We start from the raw sequence: 10,919 nt of genomic DNA, 5'->3' as shown, positions 1-10,919 counted from the left end.
GCACTGACCCCAAGGCGGGGGATACACACTATTACCCCACCTGAAATGATGCCACAAGCCAACCAGGCCCCTTATTAACTTAGTTTATTAGGGACGGCATTTTTGTTGCTATGCTGTGCAATAGTCCCCAGCTGACAGCCGGGGCAGCCCCTCGCTCTCCCTTACAAAGAGCTCACCGCCTTGGCCAGTTCCAGTGTCACTTGTAGTGGTCAGTGCTGGGCAGCAGTGGCACTGCTGGGCACAACCCTGCCCTGGAGACCTCCACCAGGTTTGCAAGTCTCGCTGCTGCCAGATAAAGTCCACGGCGGAGGGTGGAAACCACAAATAACCCTTCCCTCTTCTCTAAATGTACTCAGTGCTTCTAGAAAGGGATGCAGGCAGCCACTCAGCTGCTGTCCCATGACATTAAAGTGCTTCAAACAAAACAGGGTGGATGGAGGTGTGATGCTGAGGCGGCTCCAGGGAAGGGGGTGCCAACTCAGGGCAGCAGCAGGAGGGCTTGGCTTGGGGTTGGGGACAGGCACGAGAGTGTCTGCGGTGTCTGGCAGCCCCAGGGCTTGCAGAGACAGTGAGTGAGCAGAAGAACAGCCGCTCCCCTGGGGAAAATAAGCAGAAGCAGGACAAGAGGCAGCAAAAAACCCCAAGGGAGCAAGTAGGGAGCTGAGCGCCCTTTCCTGGGCTAGACCTGGCTTTGTCAGGATGCTGCAAACATGGGAGAGATGCTGCCAGGCAGCAGCCTGGCCCCCAGCAGCGAGGCTTGCAGCCACCCTCCCCAGCCGGGCCCCACGGCCACCTCTCCTGGTCCCAGCCTCTGGCCCCCTCCCCAATCCTGCCACCCCACCAGGGACAGCCTACGAGGGGTCACATCCCAGCCCCAAGCCAGGGTACGTGCTGAAAGAGCCAGCGCCCCTAGATGCCTTCTGCCAGTGTATTGCTCCCCAGACCCTCGACACACTTCTTGCACGTACACAAGCCACACCGTCCGTCCAAACACCCCACATCCCACCCATGCTAAAGTGGTGCAGGACACTCACCTGTGCCATGGGCTAAGGTATCCCCCTGCGATGCAGAGGCACCTCCTTGGCTGACTGCTAGCCGCAGAGCTCACCTGGTACCGCTGGGTCCGACCCGCAGAGCCGTTGGTTGTGGCAGGCAGCTCTGCGTCAGCAAGGGACCAACCCTTTGGAGCACCCCAGTTGCCAAGCCCCTCTAGCCCAGGCACCCCCACTGCAAGCAGGGTGCCTGGCCACCCTGCCGCGAGGCTTTGCCTGGCTCAGGGACCCCTCTCCCAGGGCCAGTGGGAGATCCACTGGGCGAGCAGACACCCTGCAAATGCCAGCTCCATCCAGGGGTGAGCAGCCAGGAGCAGGACAACCCCGGGGGTTTTATACCAGTGAGCCCCAAGCAGATCGCATATCCCTTAAAGAGGCATTTCAAGCAGCACCTCCCTGGGGGTGGGGGGGTACACAGTTAAAAATACAAACAACTGCGTAAAAAAAATAAAACCAAATCCAGCAGATTAAAAAACAAAAACCCAACCTAAAAGAACAAACTGAGACAGAGGCTTGGGGGATGTGGCCAGAGGGCTGGCTCTTCACCCGCATCCCAACGGGTCTTGGGCAGAAGGCAGCTGCACAGAAGGCAGGTTGCGGTGCCACCAGAGTGAGGTCCCATGTCACCCCCAGAGGAGCACATGTGCCCCCCAGGAAGGCAGACTGGCAGCATAAGGAGGAAGCAGGGCTGGAAGCCTCGCTTACTGCATCCCCTAGCTGTGGGGATCTGCCTCCACCAAACCCCCAGCAACACCAGTCCTTGTGCGGCTGCAGCAGGGGCAACGCGCCTCTGCAGCACAGGCTGCGGGTGGAGGGCAGGGAAAGCAGCTCAGCACAGACAGCATGGAGAAGTGAGGCAGAAATCTGGCGTTTTCACCACTGCCACCTCCTCTGCTTTGATCCTGGAGCGAGAGCAACTGCTCTCTGGCAGTGTCCCAAGGCAGATGTGAGAAAGGGAGCTGTTAAATGCACAACCAACCCCAAACCCCCACCCACCTTCCACGCACACAACCCTCAGCAGCAGGACAGGGGATCGGAGGACTCGGAGAGCTGACTCCCCCCTCCAAGGAGCAGATGTGGGCAGAGCTTCCTAGTATACAGCTGATGAGCAGAAAGTACTGACCCCACAGGGGACCCTGCCAGGAAGCAGGGCATGGGAACAGGCAGCACAGCCCTGCCTGGTCCAGCACGAACAAATGCTTGGAAAAGGCTCCTGTTTTGCCTGCAGGACAGGCAGGAGCAGCCACCTTTCCCCAAGCAAAGGCATTGGAGAGCGTGAGTAGTACCTGGAGCAGACCTGGGCGATGGGAGACACCCCTTCCCCAGCCCAGCACTACCGCATGGGGAAAAAACAGATCCCTTCAAGATAGTGCTCCAGGCCTCCTGATAGTCCTCCTCATCTCCAGTCCATGTGGCTCAGTTTCTGGTGACAAAGGCCATGCATGTAAATAAACCCACAATCTGCTCCTCCACTGCAACTTGCTCATGTCGCTGCCACCATCTCCGGCTGCTCCAGCTCATCTTCGTAGTCTGAGATGTAAGACTCCATGCTCTGCTTGGCCAGCAGCTCTCTCCGGGCTTGAAGCCGCTCGCAACGGGGACAGCGGGTGGATTTGAAGCAGGATTTGTGGTAGCAGGCTTTGCACTCTGCAGGGAAGAACATTGCTGAGGGCTGCCAAAGGCTGACACAGACTGCCTGATGCCCTGCACCCTGGGCAGGGCTGCTCCAGGCTTGTCCAGGAGGACATTTCAAACCAAAGCCATGGCAGAACAAGCACCAGAAGTGAGGGTCCAGCACTGTTCTGGAAGCAGCAACAAGTCAGGGTCCCTGCACTGGCTTGCAAAGCCTTTGGGAACACAGGTGCAAGGTTCCCTGCTCCACACAAGGTCCCTCCCCAAACTTCCCCGATTCTCCAAGGAAACAGTGGAGTCACTGCCCCAAGTTTTCTCTGGCACTGCACCTGCCACGCCAAAGCTTGCCTGTTGTCAGGAACCTTTTCAAGATAGTTCAGAGGCTAGTCTCAAGCTGCAGGGACAAGCTCTGTTTGGCCATTAGTACTGGGCGTTATCAAGGATGACTCCTGAAGGGGCCCGGGGATGTCCTGGCAGGCAGGAAGGGCACAGGGACAAAGCCTTCAGGCTCCCTCTGCTCTACAAGGTCAGCTCCAGCCATCCAAGCAGGGGCAGGGGACATGCGTGCAGGCTGCAGCCTGCCCTGTAACCACAGCAGAAGGGAAGCCAGGGCTCCCAGACACCCACTTGCTGTGGTCACAACCCGACTGCCCGCAGCTGCTGGGGCAGACAGCACACAGCATGGTCAGGAAGGGACCTACATGCTCCACCGTGCCAGCAGCTCTGGCCAAACACTGTTAAAATGCTGATCTGCTGCTGTGATAACATGATGCAGAGACAGGCCATGCACAGAGGCACTCTGGTCTGGCTGGCTCTGGCTCTGTAATTCTTGCTAGCACAAATGCCACTGAAACTGGAAGCTGACCTTCATGGCCCCAGGGTCTGTCCCCTACCTGTTTCTCCTCAGCATCTCACCTTCACATGTCTTGCACTTGTTGAGCTCAAAGGGGAAGATGATGTCGCCCTCATTCTGGCAGAACTCGCAGATGAAGCCCTTGGCTTGGCACAGCTGGAAGGAGAAAAGGTGAGGAACAAGCAGCTAAACGCTCCTCATTTCCCCAGCAAGCAGGGCAGGGCAGCAGGACAGAGCCCTGCTCTAACCATGCAGAACAGCCCTTCCCCAGCACGGAGCACAGCAAGGCAGAATCAACACGTCAGGGGTGAGGGAATGGCCATACGTGCTACGTAGGAGCTCTGTGGAGCAGGCAAGAACAATTAGCATTGAATCAGTTAATATGATGGCTTCCCTGCATGTCAAAGGCCTCCCCCCCCATCAGTTATCTTTGCAGCAAAGCCTGCTCCCCAAGCACGTGGAGCCATGCAGGAGGCAGGCGAGGGAGGTCTTACCATGCACTTCTCAACGTGCAGGCTGCCTGCCTTCAGGAGCTCCGTCAGTCGAGGCACCAAGTCCCCTTTCTTTGTGGCACTGAGGTCGCTCAGCGAGTAGAGGTGCAAATCCTCCGTCAAGTGGCCAGGTACTGCATCGAAAGCATCTAGGAGGCTGCAAGGACAGAGAAACCAGAGCTCAGAGGAAGGCGACTCCATTGAACTCCCTTCTCTCCACTGCTTCTGCTTTCCCCCCTCCTCCACTCCCCTCTCCCCCCGTTGCTCATTGCACAGGCTGCACATATCCCAAATTGTCATGGGACAGAACCAGGACAATGAAACAGCTTCATCTCACAGCCCAGGACTCACTCTTTAGCTAGCCGGCACGTCTTAAACATGTTCTTCATGTGGAAAAGCTGGATTCGCAGCAGCTGGAGAGGAAGGGGGAACACAAGAATCAATAAACAGAACGTGTTCCTTGGCCAAGCAGCTCTGCCCAGTTTCCTACGCTGGTGAAACCACTGCTGCTTCTCAGCTGCTGCTCCCCTGCTTCTGAAGTGTTTACACCATGCAGGGCAAAGCAGGCGCAACCACTGCTCCGGGAAATACAGTAAAGCCCAGCTGGACACCAGGCAGAAATTCCTTTTGAAATTCCTGCGTTACTGGCCGAAGAACAGGAGGTGGATGGAAACCCATAGTGCTGAGGTTTTAAGCCTCAAAAACTGAAATACCTGCTTCTCCCCAGCTTCCCTGGAATATGGTTTACAATTGGCAGCCACCTACCTCACCCAAACCACACTCAGGACGGCATGGAAAGGGTCTTACCCACACTTGGTTAAGAGACTTCACTTTCCGGTACAGGGCAGGATTGATATCCTGCACATTGAAGAGCGGGTCACTCCAGATCTTGCTCAGCAGGTCTTTAGAGAAGTTGCTCACGTAGTACTTGCTGAAGTCCCACTTGCGCAGGATGCGGCTGGGGATGACCGTCTGTGCGTTCTCGTGGCAGCACTGGCAAAAATACTTCCCCAGGTACTCACAGTAACGCAGTCGCTTGATGTAATCTGGCCAAACCCAAGCAGACAAGAGAGGTCAGCCGAGACACGTGCTCTACCCAACCACATACTGGGACTCCCAACATTCCTCAGCATTTCCAAAAATCAAGGCCGTCTGCCTTGCTGGTACCTCCTCCAGCCCCAGAGCTGCTGGGGTCTGCAAGCACCCCTGCTGACTGCAAAAGCATTTGGGACCACAGTCCAGTCTCATGCAGCCACATCTACCCACACATTCAGGAAAGACAGCTGGTCAAAGAGCTCTGCAGCTGTACACACAGCAAAACCTGCTGGGAGCTTTAAGACCCCAACAGATGACTTTGCCTTAGAAGAGTCAACATCTGAAATGCCCTCCTAAGGACAGGCTGGCTGCTCTTTGCTTCTACCAGCCCTGTGACAACCTGGAGAAGGCTCCTCTGCGGGCGATGCACACGCATGTGCAGGCAGAGCTGGCAAAGGCAGCATACCACCTCCCCTGTGACCCTGTGCTGAGCTCCGCCACCACCCACCCACTGCATCTTCCCACTTGTTCACAGGTTCTTCCTCCCTCTCCAACCAGGGCTCAGGGTCCCAGCACTTACCAGGATCAGTCCGAATGCCACAGCCTGCACACCGGTAATTCTGCTTAGCCACGGCCACCTTCCTCCTGCTCAGAGACAGAAGGCAACACGCATGAGTCCAGCCCTGACAGCACCTGGCACTACAGGACCAGTCTGGATGGCAGAGATGGCCACATGCTTTGCCACTTAGGTGTGCACAACAAATCCAAGGGGAAAAGCCCTGGTGTGCCCTGGTGCACACCAAAGGAACTCACTGCAGACTGGCTCCATCTCATAGCACCAGCTACCAGTGGTGAACACCCTCAATTTGCAAGGCTCAAATCAGGGGAGCATTGGCAGTCAAGCGGGAAGGAGAGGATAATCATCCTTTGTGTTGGCGGAAAAGGGTTGGAAAGGGCAGGTCCCCAGAGAGCCTTTGGCCATGCAAGTCCTTACGTTGGGGCTGGGTGAACATTGAAGATAATCTGTGGTCGTGGTGGGGCCCACTCCAGGTTTCCACGCACTCGAATCCTCAGCTTGTAAATGTCAGCGTGTTCTCCATCGTCGGGAGAGATGGGCAGAGAGTCAGGGATGGGCAGGAGCTGGGAATGGCAGGCAAGAGGGTCAGATCCCTGCGTGGTACCGCAAAGGCAATGCACCCAGCAGGCTTGCCAGAAACCTGCAACAGGCATGAAGCTGCTGCTCCAGCAGAATTGGGGCTGGAGAAGGGACGTCCCCAGGGATGGGCACTCCGTTGCAGGAGGTTGTGGTGGCAGAGCCCCACTCAGCTGCACCCATCTCCAGAGCCCAGACAAAACCGCTCCTCCAGCTCCACAAAAGGATCACGGGGACTAGCAAAGCCCTTTGGCAGGTGGCTGAAGCCAGGGGTTTGGGTGCAATCCTTGACTGAGGACTCACACCCCTACCTTCTGTGGGGCGTCGTGCTCAGGGACCAGCCACTCCAATTCAGAGGCAGCCGGGAGCTGCATGCCCTCAAACTGCTTCAGCAAGCCCATGGCCACAGCCTCTGCTGAGTTGGAATTGAGGGAAGAGTGGGATCTAGACAGAACAAGGAGTTGTTAGTAGCAGCTCTCACACCTGTGCCCTCCTCACAACCCCTGATGCTGGTCCCAGCTCAAGCTGAAGATGCTCTCTTCAACTCTGGTACTTTATTTCTGCACTGCTACGCAGGTTTAAAATTGATATACATGACTGATTTCTGTCTTTGCAGCTGCCCCCAAGCAAAGCTGGCTAATGGCACAACTGTTTAGAAAGGCAAGCAAAATCCCGTACTTAAAACCTGTGCCTGTTTGCAGGAGAAGCTGCAAAGTGAGAGCCAGTGTCTGTACAAGCCAGAAGTAACTGCTCCCCCAGTACAACCCTACGCAAGAGGCTGCTAAGCACAGACACAGCTTTCTATCTCACCCAGTGAGCAGAGGGGTCTCTGCATCCCCGAGGGGGTTTGCTTTCAGCGCATTAACACAGCAGCTGTGCTTAAAACACGTTGTGACTCACCTCCCCACAGCCCCCACCTCTCCACCCCAGGCCAGTACTGGAGAAGGACTGGGCACTTCACGCTGAAGCTGCTACTGCACTGCACAGAGGGTTTGTGAGCATTGCCGTGTGTCAGCGCTTCCACCTCTGGGTCACAGCACTGCACTGGGGCTGGGGAGAAGGTGGTAGCACCATGTAGTCTAACAGGCCATCCCAGCTTGGTGGGGAAGCGTCGGAGGCTCAGAGCCAGCAGCAAGTGAGCAGCCAGTCCAGGTGCTCCAGGTTGTCCAGATTCTCTCCCCAGCCTCTTACCTACTGGGAACTATGGGCGTCTCTCCTGACACCAGTCCATATCATACCAAACTCATGTGACTATCCTGATCATCCCAGGTGCTGCTTCCCAAATTTGAGACTAGGACCCAGTGCCCCACTGCTAAGTGAAGGGAGGGAGTGAGGGAGGGAGGGATGTCCACTCCAGTGCAAAACAGAGCTGATGCACATGGAAGAGCAGAGTTGGGCAGGAAGGGGAACTTGGTACCAAGATGCCTCTCCATGAGATGAAGACGTACATGGACTCTGAGGAGAGAAAGGACTTCCTGCTGGAGTCTGGATTCCTCTTGATGTCTGCATCTGAATCACAAACAGAGAAGGTGGAGCAGATGGGGCAGGGCAGGTGGATAAACTAATATCAAACCAAAGCGTTACTATAAAACTCATCAAACTGTTCAAAAGCACGTGAACTACAGCATCAGCTTCTACCAAGTGGCACTGAGCAGCAAGGAGAGGTGCAGTCTAATCAGTTACCTGTCAGAGTTACAATGGAAGGACACGGTGGGATGCTGTGAGAACAGTGAGCCTGGGGTTTGGGGGAGACAAGTGGATCCTGGTACAGGTCATACACCAAGTCCTAGCAGTGGCATGGCCTGAAACAGTATGCACACAGGAGCTAGGAGGGCAGGACAGCAAGGTTAGCAAGAAGGTTTAGTGGCTCTTTACACACAGTACAGGTGCTACAAGGGATTAGTGACGGGACGCACAGCTCTTCTATTTGACTGCAACCTGTAAAACCAGACGGTGGCCATGCCACAGCTTGTCAGTGACTGCACAGCTGGGGCTGGCAGCCTAAGCCCAGCACTCCAGAGACACGTCAGCATCCATGCAGAGAGTAGGCCAGCAGCCACAGGGGCCAGCCCTCTGCAGAGGCAATAGACCCATCTCCCACGAAGGGACGGGTCCAAGACAAGGTGCAGGAGACTGGGGTGCTGCTCCCTCCATCATCTCCCCAACAGCCCTGGGCTGCCCCACATCCCTCCTTAGTGCCAGCCTCAGGTACTGGACAGTATCCATGGTACCTCCATCACTCATCTTTCTTTCACTCTGGCAGGTTAAGCCAGTAGTTCATCTCAGCGGTGGAAGGACCCTGGAATGGGAGACTCTTCCAGCAGTATGAGGCAGGCAGAAATCCTACTTCACTGCTGACAGACTCCCAGAAAAGGGAAGGAGGGTGTGCAAGGGGAAAGTACTACAGGTCAAGACACAAGAGAGGCCAACCTTCAGCCCAACAGGTCTCCTGTTTTGTACCTCTGAGGAGCTCTAGGAACAGGGTCTGCAGTGACCACTCTACCCCCAAACACAGGCTTGCAGCTCCCTCTGACCCACTGGTCCAGCGCCTGGCTAGGAGATGCACAGCTCAGGATCCCTGCTCCTCCACTCCAAGCAGGTCAGCTGCATGGACCCACACAGAGCCCACCCAATCCCAGCCAGGTACCAACTACATGCTGAAGCCAAGGGAATCACAGCCCGGCTGAGCAAACAGTGCTGCCCCGTGAGACATCAGCTCCCCTAGGAAGAACAGGACTGTCCTGGCAGCAAGGGGAGCAAGTCCCAATCCTGCCTGACAATTTACAAACTCACACTTTGGAGTTCAGGATGAATGCTTGAGCCTCCTTGTTTGACATCCACTGGTAAAACAGGCAGAGTAAAGCAGCCTTATGCTAAGAAACCCACATATCTACATCATGCAAATGGACTTCTAGCTGCAGAAAACAGGGAATTCAGGCAAACATAGCCTCCTGACCACACAGGGCACTGGCCAGACACACCTGCCACACTCTGGTGCCTTCGGCTTTGTGCAGGAAGGTGCCGCATGGTCCTAGACTACAGTGAACATGAGCGAACAGTGGGGCACAAGCAGCACAGGTGGGCCAAGTGTTATAAGGAGGTAGAGCTGGCATGCTCAGGCAGTGGCATCATCTCCAGGATGGCAGAGGGAGCCACATTTGACCATAGGCTCCTGCAGAGGGTAGCACTGGGATCCTGCCACTGCTTGCTTCCCAACCTTAACTGCATGCACTCCCCAAAAGCCTTGTTAGCTGCCCAAAATGCCTCTGCTGCCAATGCTATCACCGCTGGGATAGTCCCCAGGAGGCTCGTGAACAGCCCCCAAACCCAGGGACATCACCTCAGTCCCTGTATGCCAGCTTCAGGCCAGGATGAACCCCCTGGGATGTAAACACAGGACACAGCCGGGCTGGCCGGGAAGCTCTGAGCACCAGCGTTTTGGCAGGAGCAACACGTTGGCACCGAACACCTGACAGGAGAGATCAGTCACAGCCATGTAGGCTGTTCCCTTGCTAAAGCAAACAGGGAGCACGTGAGGGTTATTTAAATGCAGCCAGCAAACCAGAAGGATTATCTAGTAGTACTGTAAACAATAAAAAACCTAAGTAAGACCTGGCTCCACGTGATCCCCGTCCCCAGGGCCTCCAGCGTGAACAAACTGCCTGTGCCCTGTCTGCTCTCACTACTTCTCCCTCCAGGACTTCCTTCTGGAAGCATTCTTCTCCAAGTCAAGTCTGAGCAGCATGGAAAGGGTTGGCTGTGGTTCAAATCAGGGCTATGGCATGCCAGCTCCACCAAGCCAAGCCAGGTAACGCTCCCCAAGGCACCTGGGATGGAGACCTGGTCCCACACTGTAGGGGACTGTGCTTATCCAGCCCAGGCTCAGCCTCCAGCAGCTACACAGCCACAAAGCTGTGCCATCGCCCTGCCAAGCCCTGCTCTAGGCAAGACAGTTCTTCACCATAGCAAGCACGTTTGAAACGTCCAAAATACTGCATGGCAAAACACCCCAGGGGATGGAGCCCACGGCAGAGCTCCTCTGCCTCCTCCCTGCTCCATCCTGCCGTGCCATCCTGCCCCGGCTCTCCTTGCTGACATCTGGATGATGCTGTTCACAGTTCCCACGTCAGGCAGATTTCTGAGAAGTGTGCACGTGCACACACACACACACCTTGCACACACACGCACGCGTGCCACAGGGGAGCACTGCGGGGTACTACCTGAGAACAAGGAAGCCATTGACACTGAGAGGCCGTTCTTGGACATTTGAATCAGGTTAGATCCATCGTTACCATCTGTATAACACGGTGATGACAAAACAGTTGACTTCAGTGCCTTGGCCAGGCCAAAGAGAAAGGGCATAATACAAGAGCAGCACTCGCATGAGAGAAGTCCAGAACTGAATTCACACGCCCCTCTGTGGGCTTCAAAGCTGAGCCCAAAATCTAGCCCTCAGGACTGAAAGGAGCACTTTGCTATCAACAGTCAAGAGGCAAGAAGTTTATAGCTGGAGACGGGACTGCTCCATCTTCTTTTTAAAGTCAGTGAGATGGAGGTACTGCTGAGAAGTCATCCACCTTGGAGGATGAACAAGGCTCTGAAGGAAAGGGACACCCAGGGACCCAGACAGGTCTCCCGTGGGTGGCAAGCTTAGCCACCCAAGAGGTAAGTGGTCAGAGCTATGGCTCCTTCTGCCTGGGGAG

At 55.7% G+C, this 10,919-nt stretch overlaps 1 protein-coding gene across 11 annotated transcripts in view; it reads right to left on the bottom strand.

Annotated features, from left to right (window-relative positions):
- Positions 1-67: 67 nt before the first annotated feature.
- Positions 68-10,919, bottom strand: part of RUBCN (rubicon autophagy regulator) — a 32,444-nt gene continuing 21,592 nt past the window's right edge. For 8 of the 11 annotated variants that reach the window (XM_080409341.1, XM_080409337.1, XM_080409340.1 and 5 more), the window contains 10 exons: positions 10,437-10,511; positions 7,665-7,725; positions 6,528-6,660; positions 6,058-6,203; positions 5,644-5,708; positions 4,836-5,074; positions 4,380-4,441; positions 4,032-4,185; positions 3,600-3,693; positions 68-2,699 (listed from right to left, as the gene is read on the bottom strand). In XM_080409341.1, coding sequence (XP_080265467.1) covers positions 2,536-2,699; positions 3,600-3,693; positions 4,032-4,185; positions 4,380-4,441; positions 4,836-5,074; positions 5,644-5,708; positions 6,058-6,203; positions 6,528-6,660; positions 7,665-7,725; positions 10,437-10,511 — 1,193 coding nt within the window. In that variant the 3' untranslated portion in view covers positions 68-2,535. The remainder of the gene's footprint in view (positions 2,700-3,599; positions 3,694-4,031; positions 4,186-4,379; positions 4,442-4,835; positions 5,075-5,643; positions 5,709-6,057; positions 6,204-6,527; positions 6,661-7,664; positions 7,726-10,436; positions 10,512-10,919) is intronic. The other 3 variants (XM_080409334.1, XM_080409335.1, XR_013931673.1) reach the window with 2 other exon arrangements.

This window comes from Falco punctatus (assembly GCF_963210335.1).
Source record: "Falco punctatus genome assembly, chromosome: 13".
Classification (NCBI taxonomy): domain Eukaryota; kingdom Metazoa; phylum Chordata; class Aves; order Falconiformes; family Falconidae; genus Falco; species Falco punctatus.
This window is presented reverse-complemented; position numbering and strand designations above follow the sequence as displayed.